This window comes from Cyanistes caeruleus, chromosome 12 (genome assembly GCF_971803275.1).
Source record: "Cyanistes caeruleus chromosome 12, bCyaCae1.hap1.1, whole genome shotgun sequence".
Taxonomy (NCBI): Eukaryota; Metazoa; Chordata; class Aves; order Passeriformes; family Paridae; genus Cyanistes; species Cyanistes caeruleus.
This window is the reverse complement of record NC_141712.1, coordinates 17,210,159-17,230,317: the sequence shown is the minus strand read 5'-3', so window position 1 is coordinate 17,230,317 and position 20,159 is coordinate 17,210,159. Positions and strand designations below refer to the sequence as shown.

Genomic DNA, 20,159 nt, shown 5'->3' with positions numbered 1-20,159 from the left:
TTGCAATTCTTGTTGACAGCCTTAGGAAATGGTGCTCAGGCATTGTTTTCATTCCTCCAGATTCCTCTCCCTCTGCAGACTTAAATAGCACAGTCACAGGATAAAGGTTTGTCCTAATTAACATTGTCCTAATAACATTTTGTTGACCTGTCTCTGCATCTGCCAGCTGACATCAAAAATTTTAAAGGCAGCCTCTTTGCCTATGTGAGCTGAGTGCCCCTGACATTCCTGCCATGCCAAAGAGCATTTAAAATCTATCTGATGCTTGAGAATTTCCAGCTAAATGAACAGAGACATTTGCTCCCTTTTTGTTAAAAGATTCACAAAGAAAAAGACAGAACTGTAGCAGAAAGCGAACGGAGAGCTTTCTTCTGCTGCTTTTATTGATTGTCTCGAGTCCAGGTAATCTAGGAGAAAGCAAACACCGGCGCTGGGGAGCATTAGGCAGGACTACGATGGAACCATTAATAGGGCAGAGTGTCTGAGTGCTGGGGCTTATCCAAAGTGCCCACTGTCACATGTCCACTTTAACTTTCCAGAACAGGTTTATATTTAGCAATGAGAATTGCAGGCAGATAAAATGGATGTAAAGGCGAAGTGCACTATGGTTACAGCAGCTTTGGAGATGAAGTTGTGACTCAGTACATACACTGTAAAGGTCAACTTCTACTCCCATTTGTGCAGCTTCTCTGAAGCTGATGAACTATGTAGGTGTTACATGAGAATATCACCCCTGAGTTTAATAATCTTATGTGACTACATGAATGTGACAATGGCATTTACACTGTAAGCCTTGCATGATACAGTTGTTCTGCATGCTTCTACTTTAAAAATACCTTCCTACACTGATGATTAACTCAGATTTTATTTATTTCCCCAAGAAAATATCTTAGTCACATCTCAAGAAGTGCCAGATTAGAATTAGATAGTGTGCTTGAGGTATATATCTATCTATATGTAAAAAATTAGGTATTCTGTAAAAGGACAATGGTTTTGATTTCTGTATCAAATATTATCTTTACCAACCAGCTTATGCAGTCTTTATCTATTAAGGTGAAAATTCTTTGATTCATGGAGTTGTGTCAAGGATATTTGATGTCAAACAATGATCAGTGAAAAAATTCCAACAGGCTGAAAGCTCTGCTGAAGAAGAGATGTGACATTTGGAAAGGGTGTTTTGTGCTTGGGTATTAGTTTCTAGGACTGGTTTTGTTTTGCTGTTGCTTTTAAGTACTCGGATCCAAATGAAGACATGGCATTAACAAGAAAATAGAATTTTAAGAGTTTACCCATGTAAATGACCTTGTGAATCTGCCTTAGAGTATGATGATGCTCACTCATAATTTTATTAATTAAGCATTAACTATCTGCTGACTCTTGAGTGGCTTAAGACTTTTGGAGAGAGCAAAAAATAAAGCTAAAAAAAAGGCCCAGTTAAGATAGTGAAAAAAAAAATACCCTAACATATACATCACATTTATGGAGAAAATGATAAAGAGCATTTATCATTATATATAGCATTTTTCTTATATAAATAATTCTGTGCTTTTGAGAAGGATTGAATTTTCTTAACAAGGATTAAGTAACAGCAAGCAAGTCTGGGATTCTTTCAGTCCTAGAACTTCTAACACAGCTCTTCATGGAAGTATCTGAAAAAAAAGCACTTGAAGATGTCCCCAAATCCCATCTTCTGGTAAGAGTCCTTGTGACTCAGTCTTCATGGCATGCTATAAAATAACCACAGGGCTTTCTATCAACTGCAAATGGCCCCATTAGCATTAGCTCACAACTTTATACACCCAAAAATAAGCTTGTTGCAGATTTTATTTTTTTTCCACAGTTAGGTCTAATAGACCATTTTCTTCCCTTCTTTGTACCTTTCCCCCCATGGTAAAATATTTTCTAATCTGTATTCCATATTTATATATAAAATGAAACCTCTACAAAACCAGCATCCTTCACAAATAGCCTCAGAATAAAGAAATTAATATGTATTTGTTTCAGTTGCATTTTCCATTAAACAGAAATGCAAACATATACATATATATACATATATATACATATATGTGAAACTAGAAACATTTTTCAAAATCCAGAAGATCACTTCTTCCATTCAGACAATTGAAAATAATGATGCTTCCTGTGAGAAAGCTGAAAAATGAATGCATTACCAACTAAAAGTAAAGCCAAAGATGTTTGGCTTTAATTTTAAGTTAAAACCATTGCAGACGATCAGTTTTCCAGGACTGCATAAAAAAAAAAAAAAAAAAAAAAAAAAAAAAAAAAAAGGCACAGGGAAAACCATAAACATTATTTCCTTGTTTTCCAGTGTTTCATTCCAGGTAAGAGTTTTGCTGTGTTTTTTGAAACTGTCAAATCAGACAGATTAGACAGAGGTTTTACAATAAACTGACACAAGAACATAGACCACACTCAGATTATTCTACAAGACCTGCAGCAAAGTGCCAAAAAAAGCTGCTGACTAAAGGCCTAGTACATAAAGAAACATACACAAGACTTTAGACATCATAAGCTTAATTGAGTTATGTGCCTTTGAATACACCAGGTTCTTCCAGCAGAGGAAACAACAGCTTCTTGTTTTTGTGTTAAGTTCTATCAAGAACACCACCATTCCTGTTCAAGGAAAGGAAATAAAGTTACAGGCTGGATCAGCCAGAAGTGCTTCCTGCATTCAAGGTGCCAAAACAAAACAAGTGAATTGTTTACAACAATGTAAAAACGCAATGATGGAACACCTGAAAGTTAAATCAACATTTTTCTCCTATTGTTTTAGGTCCAAACATCCAAAGGACTGATTCATTGTCAAATTCTGGAGTCAGAGAGAAAATCAGCCTCTAATTGCATTGTTCTGATGGAAAACAACCAGCTTGCCAGCATGCAATTTCTTCAAGTGAAGGAAATTCAGGAACTAAACCAAATCAGTCAGGAACACTTTCACTGCCAGCAAAATTCTCAGCAACAGCAGGCAAGAAAGTAATTTGAAAATACAGTAGCTGAAAATACACAGGGCTTCCCTATCTCTGAACAGTCACTTTCTTCTCATGTTCTTAATCAAGAGTTAGTTTTTCCTGCCTTTCGGACTGTCTACCATTTGTAAAGCTTCCAGAGGTGCAGTCTGTCAAAATACCTGACTTTTGCTCACAAGTCAAATCTGCTCTGAATGATGAAAAGCCTGAAGTAACAGCTTCATCTAAAGCAGAACCATCCCTATGATGGGAATATGGCTGTTACTCCTAGAAGGATCTTACACATCTGACTGTTCCATGATTTTAAATGCTCTGAACAGGAATTTAGTTTCTAGATATTTTTGACATCCTTCCCTCCATAAATACCTCAATTTCCCCTCTGGAAATACCTGAATGCTGCTGTTTGCAAATGCTTACCTTGGACTGTGACTGGGCTGAACACAGCAGCTTCCTGCTGTCCTTCAGGGAATGCTTCATTCAGGACTACAGCTGAGGGAACAGTGCAGATGAACCTTCAGTCATGAGGCTTCTGCTCATTCACCTCCTCCAAATCACACACATGACTTACAGGTAACAACAGAAATCAGCATTTTATATCCTCCAATTAATAGAAAATGGTGGGATCATCACTAAGCATGGGAACTGCAGGAAGTAAAAGGACAGAGTATGACACACACTCAAATCAAGCCACTCTAGGTTTTTTTTTAATATTTACAGAAGGAAAAAATATTTTCTTAGTTATATAAAATACATTACAAAATAATGTGTTAGAGAGAATAGGATACTTTGAAAACAAACCATCATAACACAGCAGAATTTCTACTTGGTATTATAACACCAGAGGTCTTAAAAGCTACAGGAGGGGTGGATGGTAAGGTTGAGGAAGAAAGCAAAGAGACCTTGTCCTGAGAGTTTGATGTAGAGGTGAGGCATCTGTCACAGAGCTGAAACTGCAGAGGTTTCCATTCCACTGCACACACAAGGTAAAAATTATATTTTGCATGTGCTGACGAGAGGTTTGAGACAGAGAACCTTTCTGCACCTCCAGAGATCAAGAACTGACGTTGTAAGATACATTTTGAAAGATTTGAGCTCACAGAGATTTTGTAAATTAAAATGAATAAGTTCAGGAGCAATGGGTGGTACTTGCCAATAGTCATTGAATCCCCTACCCAGGCCTTTGCAGGCAGAGATCATGGCCATTAAAACAGAAGGCAAAAAATGATTGAAGTTAACTTTATTCCAAAATATGTATAATTTACAGGACTGAATAAGTGCTTCATTTGTGAACAAAACGTTTCAATACTTGTGAATAACTTACTAGTAGCTTTGTGTAACACTTCAGTTTCCAACAGAGGGAAAGAGGGAACAGTATTTTGGCACAAGATTTTCTCTGCATGCAATAATGTAATTACAAGTTTCACAGTTACTAGGACAACATTCCTTCTTTGGGATTGTCACTTGTAAAATAGGTCTAAGAAATGAACGCTTGATTTTGTCTGGTCACTGCAAGTTTACTGGCTTAAATAGCAAGAATTAAACATGAACATCCTTTGAAAACTACATTTGTCCACTAAATAAAAAAAATCCTATCAGTAATGACAAGAAAATTATTTTAAGGACATTTCTCAGCCTTGCTGAGATTAGCTCACACACGCTTTGGGAAAGACTCATCCATGAGATTTATTACTCATTCATTCCAAATAATTACAAATTTAAATGAGATTGTAATCAGGTGTTGAAGTCTTTAAGACGTAAAGATATGGCCATCTTTCATATCTAGCTTTATCACAGATGCAAATGTCTGTAGGTAGAGGTACAGTCAATCTGGCTCTGCATGCAGGTGCTTGAAGCATGTTAAGTACTGGATGTTGTGAAATGTAGAGCTGACATCACCACAAGCCATCTATTATATTCCATTGCTAGCTGAAGGTACCATAAAGCCAGCATATGAAAAATGGTCAAAAGTAAAGGGACTTCTGTTATTTAACCCGGCAGTTCCTTGAGGAATTTCCACCGTTTCAGGCAGTCTGGTTACATTTTCAGTGAAGAGTCACACACACAAACAAACATTCCCTCACCCTCACTGCGGGGCTGAGTGCTGAGTTCGGTTCATTGCATAGCAATGGCACTTGAAACAAGAGAATTCAGTCATGTTCTAAGCAGCAAGTCCTTTTCATACACATTTAAATTCACATCAACCCTTAAAAAAACAGCTACAAAAGAAACAGAAGATGCATGACTGCACCATGCACTGGTTTGCTACCATTAAACAGCCGTATCCTCACAGTGCTCCTGCTGTCAATGGCAGCCTGGGTACAGGAGGCCCACCCCACCAGGACACAAGCATAGCAAGCAGCACCTTAAACCAAATGAATGAAAAAGCTTGCAAGGCCCAGAACGTTACCAACAGTTTGGTGTGAATGTATTTGGAACAGTAAATGGTACATTAAGATCATGTTTAAAAAAATCAGCACATGTCAGAAATATATTAAAGCAAAGGAAACTGTACAACCTTAATGATAAAGGCAAGTACATTTGGTTCACCTCCGAGCTGCCATTTCAGGAACATGTTCTTTTGCAAGTTGAGCACCCTATGTTGATTCAGTATCAGTTCTATTAACTTTCCCTATATTTAAAAGGCTATTAAACCCCCTCTAGCCCCCTAAGCCCCCAGTAGTGCCAGCTCTTCTGTTTCTATCCGGCCTCACAAAAAAAATCAATTCACATCTTAGCAGCATAAGGATTTAGAACAGTGGAAGGCAGCCATCGTTCTTTGTTTTGTTGCCCCTACACAGCTGGGGTCCATATGACTAACAGGGAAATTCAGCCTCTCGTTTCCAACAGCAAAAAACGGTCTATTGTGCCTTGAAATAAAGATTTGTAAGGAGTTAGTTACATACATTAAGTTACAGACACTGATCAAGTTGTTCAAAACTAAATAAGGTTTCACAAAGTTTCTTTTGCAGCTGTTTAATTTACAGCTGCAAGCATATATACATTTTTTTAATGCTTTCATATCCTTTGGAAGTGAGAATTTTCTAGATACAAGCAGCTTTGCATAACTAAGAATATATAGCATTAACAAATTGACTTAAAACTACCAATTTTTCTAGGCCAACACAAAGTTTTGGGGAGGACTCCCTCCCTTACACACAGCAGATAGTATTTACAGGTGTATTAGGAGAAATAGACACAAATAAAGCCATAAGAAGAAGAAACATCTACTGTCAGACAAACTTTTAGCATTCTGACAAACAAATACGGAAGGTAACAAGACAGACCTTTCATTTTTCAGCTTATTTGTGCTTATATTCTCACAGAATTCAAGTCCCAAATCTGCTTTTTCCTTTGTTTGACTCTTTATATATTAAAGAAAAGCACAAATGAAACTACGAAAGTACTTATTCAGTTTTATAATAATGTTACACAGGCATCCAGATCAAGATTCAGCAACCACAGCTTAACAGAATTAAGCAGGAAACACAAAGGGTAAGTACACCTAACATTAGTATCACTTCCAGATAAAAATTGTGCTAAGAGGCTACAGAGAATCTGATGTTACTTTCTGTGTATCAGCTCTAATGGCAAAGAGGATACAAAAAAGAGATAGTAAAAGTCACTGCTGACCAATACTTACAATACAGTGCCTTGAAAATCAGATCAGAGATAACTGCAGAAAAAGGGAGATAAGTATTTTAGTTCTACCCAGAAATAGTGGTGTCTGAAGCTTATCTTATAATGAAGGCAAAAATAAAAAAATCAGCCTTTTTCAAGAATTTGTTTAAATGTGAAAAATTTGTAATATTCAGCAATAGCGTTTTAGATCAGATTAGATGAAGTTTTGTGTGGGATTCACCAAGCTATGAAGTCTGGCTGCAGTCTCCACATTTTCATAAAAATACTTAATAAATCCAGACTGAGTGACATATGCCAGACATACATGACACAAACCTGTTTTTCACTTTTATGAATAACTTATGGAGAACCAAATTAGTGAAGAAAGAAGTTAATTTTGGTCAGAAGTTAACTTTGTCTTTCCTAAGACAGGGCACACATTTAACAATTTTTTAACATTGCACTTTTAATAAATGACTTCATGTTGTTGTACTGTGTTCTCCTAATTAAAGTCCAAACTGTTTGAAACCAATAGAATGAGTGAAAGGATTGTGATTTGCATGTTCTAATAAAACACACAAAGCTCCGAAACACTTTTAATTACAAAGTACAATAACTGGGTAATTATTACATTGTAAGATTTCATCCACACAAACTTTTGGGTCTTTTCCTGACAGTCCTGGATGCTAAGAGCTTTGGCTTACACAACAACATTGCAATTACCACTCTAATTTGTAAATTAGTTTCAAAGTACTTTAAACCTCACTGGTCTCTCAGATGACTAAAATTCAAACCCATCAGTAATTCTGCTCCTCAGCACCCAAGACTCCTTCTCTTGCAGATTAAAGACTGATGTTCTAAATTCAGAGGTAATGAACAGCTTCTATAGCTGTGGAAAAGACCCTTTTTCCAAACCAGGTTCATAGGAACTGCTCTCTTTTACATGTCAGTACAGACAACTTGCACATGGGAAACACAGAAATCAGTGTATGAAGAAGTGCTCTCTGGTATTTAGCCAGGGGAAGAAAGGAGAAGGAAAAACACTTTAAAATGAGAAGTTGCAACACTACTAGAAAGACATTGCAATAGAATAAATTAACCTAATGTTGTTCTTTATCTTATCTCTCAATTTCAAAGTAGGCAGGTAAATATGAGTCAGTCATATCTTCACAAGAAACAAAATTACAAGTGAGGCCTTCCTTTTTTAAATATATCCCACCCTTCAGATGAGAATTCTACAGACATTGTGAAACCTGGGGGCATTCCCCACAGCGGAGTTACTTTCTCCTGAGGAACTGCAAGATTCTGCTCTGCAGTTTCTTCATCCAGACTGCAAGTGTCTGAAATCATACCTAGAAATGTTGAAAAATCAAACAGGCAACACAGATGAGGTTTCAGAAAGAAAATGTGAGTTTCAGGATTAACCTAAAGAGATTATTTCAATAAAGGTAAAGACACTCAACATGGCAATATAAAGAATATTAGGAAAAGACAAAGGAAAAAAAAGGAAAATAGAAAGGTATTGCTCATCTGCAATAAAAAACAAGCTGGCTGCAATGGATGAGTAACTTAACTCCCACATCTTTGAACTGAGAATATGCAGCACAAAGCATAGGGAGTCCTCAGAACCTAAGGCTTGGACATACATTTGCTGCTGGGCTGCACAGTAAATATGCAGCCAATACCCCCCCTCCAACAATGGAGGAGTAAAGTCTGTTACAGGCCCATGAATTTGACACAAAGAGTTTTCCCTTAAGGTTACAGAAACTAAAACCTGTCCAGTACAAAACCAGAGGCCTACAGTTCACAGATATTATAGTAAGAGATAAAAATTACTTAAGGCCAAATTCCAACATACATTCACAACTTGCTTAATGTAAATGAAAAATATCACAAACAGGGGCAAGAGGGGAAACCTAAGCATTAAAAAAAAGGTGCCAAGAAGTCATATGTTCTTCTTTGAAAAATCAGTTTGTGTGATTTTCACTATACGCAGGGAATTTGTAAGAGCTGCAGGAACTGAGGGCTGCAGAGCAAAGTGCAAAAGCAAGATAGAGCTGCTCTGGAAGGGCTTCTGTGAGCTGATCTCCCAGCTCTGCTGTATGGATTCCAATTGTTTTTGGAAGCAGGAAGTCCAAAAACAGGAGTCAAGGTGAGTGTTTTAAAGAATTTAATTGCCCATTTTTAAAGATTTCTCTTAAGGTAGTTAACCACTGTATCATTTCTCAACTTGTATCTCAATAAAGCTAGGAGAATTTCAGCAAAACCAAATGATTCCAGTCTCTGAGGCACACACCTTGTAACATTTGCATCTTACAGAGAGAAATAATTAAAGCAAATCCCTTCTGAAGACTCTAAAAATGTTAGTCCCATTTATTACACTAGCTAAAAGGACGACATACTAATTTTCCCTATGATTACGACTTCCAAATTCTTTTCCTACCTTTCAAAGAGCATCAGTGCCACTCAGGGGAAAAAAAATACTGCTTTCTACACACATTTTTAATAATAAATATTTTCAGCAATTCAAGAATCTCTATGTGTCTAGTGTGTTGGACAGGTATTTGTCAGCTTATGCAGGAGAAAGAGCTGTGAAGGCATAAAGTAAAAGACAATACGGCTGATTATGTTCATGCCGGATTTAAAATACAAGCTACTAAAAAAAGTAAACAGAAGTAGCTTACACTAATAGAATCCTCCCCCGTAAGTTCAGGGAAGCATCTCAATTGAACAGGTCAGGGTTTTGGTCCAGCACATTGGAACCCTGCATGTAAGCCAGGAATAGAGAGAGATACAGAGAACAACTTTAAAATTTCTTCCACTTAGATGAAAGCAGTAACAGCTTCGTAAAGAAGTTTGAGGAAAAACATAGGCACCACATAATTCTTTAAGGTTCAAATGTACATTAACCTGTTACAGCCCCCCCTTTCCCCTCTATTTATACACACATAGTTTATGTAAAGTTACATATTCATAGAGTACCTTCAGCATGAAAAGTCTCTTAGGTCAACTGCTCATGACAAGTACATTCAATAATGCTAAGTGGATCACTTGGTAAAGCCATCTCTCCCACCCCAATAAGTTAAATTCAAACCACAGGAAACAGTTATATTACGTAGCACTCAGTGGCTGGGCTTATCAGAGCTCTGGAACAAGGAGCACAGCTCTTCACAGGTCTGTGTTTCTACTGAACTGAACTGGGACTCCATTGTATTCCAGGCTAAGTCAGCCAGAAGAAAGTCATCCATTGCTGTCTGTGTTTCATTGCTGGTGAGGAATAAACTCCCCAGATTCTCAAAGCAGCTATCCATAGTCTGTGTCTCAGCACTACTGAGCTGGACTTTGCTTTCAATATTCTGAGTAGGTGTATTTTTAGTAGCCATATATACTTCTGTCTGGGTTTCTGTATCAGATGAGTCAGTGCTCATCGAGAAACTGGACTGTTTCAGAATACTTCCTAAAGGCAGGTGGGTAGTACTGTCCAAAAAGAAATTCAAGTCTGTCTGTGTCTGTGTATCAAACATCTCCAAACCTAAGAAGTTAGAATTGCCTCGGCAGTTGTATGATTGAGTGGCACTATCTGAAAATAAGAAATCAGTCTGAGTTTCAATGTCTAGCGACTCCAAAACTGGCTCAGAGTTCAGGGTACCAAGCTCACTCTCTTCAGTCTGAGTCTGGATGTTGGATGCTGAAAAGAACTCTTCAATGTCAAAGTCTATCCCCGTGCTCTGTGATGGACCAGATGGAAGATGTGTGTCAGCATTAGAACTTGTCTCAGACAAAAGGCCACGATTATCCAGTGTCTGGCCAGACATGTTTCCTGAAAAGATGTTTTCCAGATCACTTAACAGGTCCATTGTCTGGGTTTGATTATCTGTTGTATTTTGAGGTGGAAGTATATTAGTCTGTGCATTGAAGCTGATAAGGGATTCAGACTTAACTGTATCCTGATTCAGGCTCTTGCAACTACTTCTTTGCAGCAAAGTTTGATCTATATTTGCAGGCATTAAATTGTTTTCTGGAAGTTCAATGTGAGTAGAAACATTATATGATGAAGGAACGTTGTCAAAAATGTTGCTGCACATTACAGCCTGGTCCATCTGTACTCTTCCATCAATACAGTCCTGTGTCCTACTGGTTTGGGTCTCTCTGGAAATGCCACATGCTGGAAAACAGCCCTGACTGAAAGCATCAGTCTGAGCAGCTATGGATGAAGTCAGTTTGGAAGCAGGCAGCAGCGTCTGTGTCTGTACGCTGATGGGTAATGAAACCTGGGAACTGAATGACAGATCTGTCTGAGAACAAGAGGACACAGAAGAATTGGGAGTCCAGGCTGCAGCTGGTACAAAGCTCTGTGAGATATAAGATAAGTCAGTCTGTATATTTATTGAAGAAATTTTGCTCTTGTGACAAACATTCCCCAGCTCTTGCCCTGTGTTATTTGATGTAACCTTGTCCAATTCAACTTGTACACCAGTACTTACTGGTTCACGATCACCAGAAGTCGTCACTTTTGAAACAGGCATACTGTCTTTAAATACAAGTGTTTCTGCCTCCAGGGCTGGAATCAGAATTCCTATAGATTGAGGCAATAAATGAACTGTACTTACAACTGAACCTTGATTATCAACAGCCACTACAGCAGGTTTGACAGAAGAGTCTGTTGCAGATACATACACAGGCAAGTGAGCAACCTGCATCACTGGAAGTTTAACCAAAGCCACCTTGGGCTTGGGTAAAAGCATCTTTGGTGCACATTTTGGCTGCATTTGGTTTGTGAAGTTAGAACTGCAGGAGCCTTCAAGAGAGGCCGCTACTTTCACTTCAGAGGACTCCAATTCCTGAGTGCCAGGAGCAGTACTGTGTGTATTACCGAATGCTTCGTTCGCTTTCTCTGCCAACTGCTGATTATGTAGGGAGGTTTCCATTTTCCTTTTCTTACTAGGAGGATCCCTGTGAACATGAGATCAATAATTTATATTTCTTTCAAACACAGAACATCTGCCTTCCATTCTTTTGAGTCACTGCATTGAAAATACAAACTGAAGTCACAGATGAGGCTGGATACAAGAAGACAATTAATCCAGATTAAAACATAAAAAGACTCTATGAAATTCAATTTTGTTAAATGTCATTCCTCGCTTTCTCACTTAAAAAAGAATAAACAATACCCCCTATGGAAACTCATTTCCAAATGGATGTGCAAATTTAGATGGCTTCTTCCCCTTTGTACATTAAACACTCTGTTAAAGACTTTTAATGTGCTATTTTGACACTGACTCAGACTGAGCTTTGAAGGGACAGAGCTCTTAAATATGTGTACAGGTAATGGTCTCTCATGGAAACAGAAGATAAAGATTAGCAATTCTTCACACAAAACTCAATTTTGCAGCAGCTGAACCTCAAAGACAGACCAGCTAGGCCTCAGAAAGTAGACTGCCCTTTATGAAATATATGTACATATTAAAACTATAAATCTAAACATGCAGAGATAGGTGGTAAAAAAATACATCCACCAACATTTGCAACAATGACTAGACTGTACAAGAAAACAACCTGAACTGCATTCCACACTTCAGTTACCAGCTAGATATATTTCCAATTCATCTCTACTCTCACAGAACTGTAAAACCAGATGCAACAGGAACCAGCACCATTTATGCTAAGCACTGCAATGTCATCAGTACTTTTTGTTTTCTATGTAGGGAAACCAGATCTTACTGATTAGATGATCACCACTGCCTTCAACAAAACAGAAACTCCTAAAAGCAGCAATGAAACTGCAAACTGCTTTGCAGCTATGACAACATGATCCTATTTCCTATTTAATCAACAGAAAGGAGACAAAAAGGCAGCACATGAGACACACAGGACTTGGTGACGAATGTATCATTACTTCACTGCTTCACTTTTACCTGTGTTCTGCAGGAATTTCATGGCCAGTTCTGTAAATGTGAGACAGTAATGCTGTTCTGCTGGCATAAGGGCACCCACAAGTACACTGGAAAGTCTTGCCACAGACCTCTATATGGCGTTTCAAATACCATTCTGTGCCATAGGAGTTACTACATTTATCACATTTGTGCTTCTTTTCAGCATGCATTTTCATAAAGTGCTAGAATACACAAGGGAAAGTAAACATTAGCTTTCAGTGAAGATTAAAAAAAGTCATGGTTAGGGGAGAAAATATTTGCAATTTTTTAGTTGCTAAGTAATGCTGAAGAGTAGCATTAATTATTTTTTAGTGTTACTACAAATAAGTTTAAAGAAGTCAACAGAGAGAATCTGAAGTTTGCAAATCTGCTGGTGCTACATGCATCTTAAAAACACAGATAAACATTTATCTATTCTAATGCCATTGAAGGTTTCCTGTGGCCATCAATAAATCTATAGATCGACCTTGCCAAAAGAGCACAGTAAGTGTGCACACTCCTAAAGATCTACAACTGAGCAAATAATCTCAAGTTGAACAGGTCAACACCAGAGCAAACACAAGAATTTTTCCTTTTCATTTATGGCACCAAGTGCCAGCCATTCAGCTCCTACAGTGTCCCCAGCTCAGAAGAGGTAACCAACTGTAGCACAGGGCTCTTTTGGCTCACTAATGCAGAAACAAGTCTTATATGTTTTCTTAAACAGGTTAACTAGTAAACAAATTCATTTGGATATTAAAGCAGAGAAAAGCTCTTAATCCTTGACCATTTGAAAAAGCAGTTAAAAACATCAGCCACAGTTTAAACCTTCATCAGTTTCAACTGGAAATTTTTTCACCCCTCTTCTTTAATCTTTCTACATCTATTCATTTTGTGGAGAGGGGCTCTGATACAGTTTAGAACAACATACTGGCATCTGTCTGATCAAAAGGTTCAAGTCCTCTAATATCAACATGCAAACATGCAAACCCATGAATCACGTGCACACTTGGAGTTGCTGCATACAGCTCTCTAACTTCTGCCTATGTGCTGAGAGGTTATGCTCATATCTGTATGCCAAAGTACACATTCTCCAGAGTAGAGACAGGACTAAATCAGTGTGAAAATACTTCAGGAACAGGAATACCTGTTTTACAAGAGAAAATTGGGAAAATGGTCTGTTTGGTCCTCTAGGGCAGCCTTCAATAGGACAGCAGTAGAATTTCTGTGAAGTTTTCAAACCCTTCCTTATTGGTGCATTAAGTTTTCCATCCTGAAAAAGAATCAGTTGACAAGTTGACAATTCTACAGGTTTGCATATTCAAGACAATATTCAGAATACACACCAACTATGGCTCACTAAGTTTACACATCTGAATGAGTTGGAGGCACTTCCCTATGTGATTTGAAAGTTCACATGGAGCTTTTTCAAATGGCCCTCTGCGGATGCCACTTTACAAATACCCCATCAAAATTTCCAGGTGCAATTACAAGCTCTGTGGAGTTGTGGTACTGTACTATTTATTTACTTTTACCAAGACACTTCCTGTCCCATGTTTCCTGTTATTTGAGCCAAAAAAAATTTCCATACAGATACTACCCTAGACTGCTGATTCAATGTGGTTTTACTTGTTAGTAGCACAGTATGTGAAGCTCCATTAAGATTAGTCACTGAAACACAACACTTCCTTGATGCTGGAATTCTGTTAGCACTATTTAGTTTACTTGTAATAAAATGAAAAATGCCAAGTATGCTCTGCCACTTAATTTAGATCATAAACCAAATCTCACTTATAACTGGTATGCTAATTCTGACCCTCCAAACACTAAGTGACCAATCTATCCAGGCTTTCCATGTGAGCTGTCTCACTGACCCTCACATGTACCTAGAAGAAAGCAACACAACTTGCTCAAAGAGGACAGCAAAAGTACATATAAGAAGGACATATTAGTGGGATTGTCCAGATTGTTCAACCACATAGAATCCCATCCTACTGAGGACACAGGCATGGAAACTAGACAAACCACATACTTCTACACATACCCCATCTAAAAGGGTCTCAGTGGAAGCATCAGATATCTATGTCTAAGCAAAAAATTTTAAGTGAACTATTTAAAATCTTCTATCCCGAGACTGAATCAGAGGCCAAACACAGTCCCCAGTGCCAGTTACAGCCATGATGGCATCCCTAAGATGATTTTTGAGGGAAGAAATGAGACCATGCCCTGTTTGAACTCTGCACCTGATTTTCCTTAGCATGAGGATAGTGAGCACAGTCAGTAGTGGAAGGTTGATTTCACACCAGTCACTTCCCAACTGCCTCTTTGGGCAGATCTCCAGCTCACCATGTTTACACAGGTTACATCAAACACAAGCACAGTTTGTGCACAGAATGCACAAAGCACAACAGTTCTCCCAATGTGAAGCAAACAAAATGTGTACTTCAGCTGCCAGGGCCCAAAGGGCTTCACTGTTCACACCCCAACTTCTTACCCGCCTGCAGTTACTCACAGCCCAACAATGCTGTCCTCAGCCATTGCTCATGCCTTGCTTTTGAAGTCCTCTCATTTACACCTCAGGAAGCTGGGAAGGGGATATTTCAATGATTTTGTTTTCCCTCAAGTCACCTCTTAAGCTAAGATACTTTGTATAAAATGTAATCCCTTCAAGCAATATTTTAGTATATTTCTACACACTCAACACAACTACTTGCTGGTATTGCCACAAGCTCATTTATATTAATGACATACCAGACTCAAATGAGCAATGTTTAGAGCCTCTTGACCAAAATGATCAGCTGCCATATCAAGAAAACCTGGAGTAATTCTCTAAAAAGGGGGGTTTCATGTAACACTTTAACCATCTAAGCACCTTTATATACAGCAGTTTTCCCTGTAGACAGCCCATTCATAAACAGGCCTGTTCTATCTCTGCTGAATCATCACTGTGACTATTGCTGTACCTCCTAGAGCCACAGCCCCAAACATGAACATGACACAAAGAAATCTAGTTGTTCCAGCCCCAATTCACTTTTTAACCCTGACTGTACACAGAACATTTTCATCACATATCCAAGTCCTCAGGAGAAAAGAAGATCTGTCTTTAGGTCAAAGAAATGTTTGGCCTCCCCCACTGCAAGTGATACCAATATGATGAGTAACTGGCAATTAGAGTTACTTATTCCTAAATAAAATGCTATTAAGTGTGTTACATTTAACATCATGCAACAACTAGTCTTGTTTTGACCTATCCCAAGTCCTTGTGGCTCTAAATGGTTAATCTTGCATCTTCTCAAAGCCCACCTGGCCAGTCCTGTTCCAGACATTCTCACAGCTCTCTCCCTTACCTATCTGATTTTATGTACCATGTTTCTACAACATTCACCCACCACAATTATTGGTAGTTATTGGTCCAGTGAACTCCCAGTGCAGACCCTTGCACTGTAAGGAATACTGACATGGCTTGTGACAACTTGGAAAACGGGAATTAGCAGTCCTTGCTACAGACTTAGTCAAGGTGAACTTAGTGACGTCTTGTTTTCCTGCCCCAGAAAGGCTTACTCCAAAGGATTAATTTTAAATGATGTTGCAGTAGACTGTAGGCAACTATTTAAAACATGGGTTTTTTGCAGCAGAAGCTCAGCCATTTCTTTACTAAATAGGACATGGAGAGAAGTGCATTTACTCTTATGATAACAATTATTATGGTAGTGCAGTATTTGAGTAATCTACCCCAAGGGTATGCTACCCCTTTCCAGTTCACACTGGCTACAGCCTCCCTGTTATCACAGGAATCCATAGAATCCTCTCCTCTACATAAACTCTTCTAGCTTCATTTTAAACTACACAGAAGTATTTTCCCTTCTTGCCATAAAATAATATAGACAAAAGATCAAAAAATTAAAATAAAAAATTCAAGTCTAATATATTAAGTGTCCATTTATATCCACTGCTCTCATTTTTTTTCTTGGCTTACGCTCTATCAAAGAGCCAGTAAATAAAAATTGATATATCAACACTTCATATCTTCTTTTGTTAGGCCAAACAAGCTAAATTCTTCTAATTTCCCTTGGTCAGAAACACTTGCCATTCATCACTCTTAGTAGTTATTTTCTACACATCTTCTGGTTTTATTTTAAATTATATGAATCCGATTCTTACCCTACAGTACTGGCAGAGAATATCCCTCTGCCATATTTTAGGATTGTCCTTCTCACACCAGCTTTACTCTAAATGCTCATTTGTGTATGATCAAATTGCAAGTGTTCCCCACCTCAGGTTATTTCTGTTACAAATCAGAGCTAATCAAACTGTTTGTTATCACTTCACAAGATTAAAACCTGGTACTGCTACACTTGACTCTGTTTTTACAGGGTAATCTTGCTTTCCTACATAAATGTCCCTCCTTTGCCACTGCAATCCCTCATGGGTTTTGCTATCAAAGCATCCTATTGGTGCTACTTTTATTAATGAAAATTAACCAAGTTATCCTCCTTTCTCTTCAGGAGTACTATGTTCTCTCCTTCCCCAATAGCTTCTTACAATCTCAGTTTCCAAGTTGCCTCTTCACTAATTTCGTATTTCACTAATAAATGCAACCTACTAAATTCTTTTTATCTGGGGAATCAGCTACCTCTTAAAAGGGAATACCAATATTAAAATATTTAGCCTCCCTTAAGCCGCAACAACATTTTAGTCTCAATTACAGTGCCCTTGAAACAAGTCAAGAAGTTTCTGAAAATCTGCATCCATCCACGTTTCAGTAGTTACTGCAAGCTATCACAAGATTCAGTAATCAGGTGTATGGAGTATGCTCTAATTCTACAAGGCACTGATGGCTAACAGCAAGCTGGGGGAGAAAGCAGCATTTCCTCATCCATCATACCCTGAGTTATGTAACCCACCAGCTGTAGTACATGCTCAGAGCATCAGCTCACAACCAAAATGATTCTGCTGACCTGAAAGAATACTTTGAACTTCTACTGTACCTCCCCCTACATGAACATGATCTAACACATAACCCACAGTAAAGTTGTTAGTACGTACAGGAAATGAAACAGAAACATCCCAGAGACAGGAGACAGCAAGTACACTTGACACTATTTCCTTTTGTTCCTCAGCAACGAGCACGTGTGACCCACACTCGACTCTGTAGCCATTTCACAAAACAGGGATGTTTATTGTTCACCCACTGAGGCTGCACTTTCCAAATGCAGCTATGAATGCTGCACTTGCGGTTTCCCAGGAATATAATTTGTCCTTGCACACTTGGCATTATGATTTTGGGAAAAGCAAGGATATCTTTCCGAAAGGCCCACTTTCAATGTGTGCCTGCTAAACTGTGGTTTTCCTCCCCCCCAGCACATGCTTAGCTCAGGAGTATTATGGAAATGAGGGCTTGTTTCCAAAATGGCATCCATCTGTTTTGCTGGTTTTTTTAGCTCAGACATTTTTAAAAAAACAAACAAAACCTCAGCATAACAGCCCTCGGCGCTGGGATAGAGATGGTTTGCCAGCTGATAAGGTTAGGAAATGCTGCATGTTTGCACAGCACCTCACAAGTGGGGCTTTAAAGTCTTACTGCAGAAAGATTGGTGATAAGCAAGTAAAACAACAGAAGCCAAGTCTCAAAGAACTCTTAACTGGCTGCAGTATGTTTACAAAAATGTGCAAAATCAGTTATTTTCTGTAAGTAATTTTAGAGGAATCCTCAACACAACTGGTCAGGCCATCCACACACACACTTATGTATTTATTCATGGACGTACAGGGGCCTTTCACCAGGGGAAATATAAACAAGAGACAATGAGAAACACTTCATTATTCCCACCTGGAATCACAGAATGGTTTGGGTTGCAAGGGGACCTTGGACACCATCTTGTTCCATCCCTGTGCCTTGGGCAGAGAAACCTTCCGCTATCCCAGGTTGCTCCAAGCCCCATCCAGCCTGGCCTTGGACACTTCCAGGGATGGGGCAGCCACAGTTTCTGTGCAACCTGTGCCAGGGGGTTCCCACCATCACACTGAAGATCTTCTTCCTAATATCGAACCTAAACCTACTCTGTTTCCATTTGAACCCGTTCTCCCTTGTCCTGCCACTCCAGGCTCTTGTCCCCATCCTTCCTGTGAGTTCCCTTCAGGTACAAGAAGGCCTTAATTAGGTCACCCCAAAACACCCTCTTTTCCTGGCTGAACAATCCCAATTGTCTCAGAATCTCTCGGAAGAATCCCAGTTCTTCTCAGGGTGGGGAACCACACCAGTCATCATCAGTCTCACTACGAACCAAACCCCAGCACAGCCAACATCGCAGCCGCCCCCCGGACCCGGACCCGAGCCGGCCGCAGGCCCCGGGGCGGAACACGGCGCTGCGCCACGACAGAGCCCCGCAACCACGGTGAGGGGCCGAGCGGGAGGGGGCGGCGGGGCCGGCCCGGCCTCACGGCGGTACCTGGAGCGGGTGCGCCTTGCTGAGGTGCATGTTGAGGGCCGGGCTGTTGGGCAGCACCTTCCCGCAGCCGGGCACGGTGCACAGGATGTTGGTCCGCACTTGGGACAGCTCTGTCACCGAGGGCCGCACCAGCTCCCCGGCGGGCGGCACGTCCCTCACGGGCGCGGGGGGCCGCCCTAAGCCCCCGCCACGCCGCCCGGCCGCCGCCGCCATGTTGCTGTCAGCTGCTCGGCCCCCGCTCCGCTTCCGGGGGCGGCGGCCAATCGGCGGCGGTGTCGTTGAATATTCATGAGGCACGTGGCGCGGCCCCGCCCCCGCCCGCCAGCGCCCCGCGGCGGCTGCTGCGAGCGGTGCGGCCGAGCGCGGGCCCGTGCGCGCTCCCGCGGCACAAAGCGCGCACACCGCGAGCACCGGGACACGCGAGGGAAACGGCGAGTGCCAGCCCGGGCACGGGACCCGCCCCGGCGCACACCGCTCGGCGGCTCCGCTGCACGGCCGAGGGGCTGCGGTTATTGTGTTGCCCTGGGAAGTGGAGAGGCAGGCACTGATTTGTCTGCTGGTCAGTGCCAGGACACGAGGGAATGGCCTAAGCTCTGTCGGGAGTGAGGCTGGATACTAGGAAAAGGTTCTTCATCCAGAGCGTAGTCAGACAGGCTCCCCTGGGAGGTGGTCACAGCAGCAGCCTGACAGAGCTCCAGGAGCATCTGGAACACTCCTATATTCACAGGGTGGGAGTGTTGGGGTGTTCTGTGCAGGGCCAGGAGCTGGACTTAACAAGACTTAGGGATCCCTTTGCAACTCAGAATATTCTATGATTTCCTGACACTGGAATCATCAACACAACACACGGAGCTTTTCTGCCTATAGCTGGCCACATTAAGCAAAAAGATGAACACCATTTATTGGATAAGAGTTATGCCATAGATGTAGCCCCAGGATGTGTGTTCCTCCTGCAGTCCCTGTGCCCTCAGCTGCAGCTGTTCTGCTGCCAGGGGTTAGCACAGAATAGTGTGGGTTGAAAGGGACCTTTAAACATCATCTAGTCCAAACCCAAACTTCCAACTTGCTGGAAGAGACCAACTGGAATGGGGAAGACAAGACTGGTCTCCACATTTTCCCCCTTTGCCTTACCTCGATGGGGACACCTGCTCAGCAAGAAGGAACCCCAGAGTTGCAGATTTTTCCTGACAAAT

General features: G+C 40.4%; 1 protein-coding gene across 15 annotated transcripts; it reads right to left on the bottom strand.

The window, feature by feature from the left end:
* Positions 1 to 1,806: 1,806 nt before the first annotated feature.
* On the bottom strand, positions 1,807 to 19,303 carry ATMIN (ATM interactor). Of its 15 annotated transcripts, XR_015275371.1 has the most exons (9): positions 18,967 to 19,303; positions 13,665 to 13,790; positions 12,521 to 12,720; positions 9,721 to 11,558; positions 9,290 to 9,369; positions 6,628 to 6,660; positions 3,556 to 3,629; positions 3,405 to 3,476; positions 1,807 to 2,634 (listed from the first exon to the last, which is right to left on the bottom strand). XR_015275371.1 is itself a non-coding variant. In XM_086847561.1 (5 exons), the coding sequence occupies exons 1-4, from the start codon at positions 19,177 to 19,179 to the stop codon at positions 9,728 to 9,730; spliced, it is 2,370 nt and encodes a 789-aa protein (XP_086703687.1). In that variant the 5' UTR covers positions 19,180 to 19,303; the 3' UTR covers positions 7,046 to 9,369; positions 9,721 to 9,727. The 15 variants fall into 15 exon arrangements, 2 of the variants coding, with proteins under 2 accessions (XP_086703686.1, XP_086703687.1); XR_015275364.1 differs by having other exon boundaries at positions 3,405 to 3,629; positions 9,588 to 11,558; XR_015275370.1 differs by having other exon boundaries at positions 3,405 to 3,629.
* Between the last annotated feature and the right edge of the window lie 856 nt (positions 19,304 to 20,159).

What these genes read in the sequence shown, in the direction of transcription:
- ATMIN (XM_086847560.1), bottom strand. Translation starts at nt 19,179, where the DNA reads ATGGCGGCGGCGGCCGGGCGGCGTGGCGGGGGCTTAGGGCGGCCCCCC. An exon ending in AATTTTCTCTTGTAAAACAG is followed by an intron (nt 12,721 to 13,664) that starts GTATTCCTGTTC and finishes TGTGTATTCTAG; the next exon opens with CACTTTATGAAAATGCATGC. An exon ending in GAAATTCCTGCAGAACACAG is followed by an intron (nt 11,559 to 12,520) that starts GTAAAAGTGAAG and finishes TCATGTTCACAG; the next exon opens with GGATCCTCCTAGTAAGAAAA.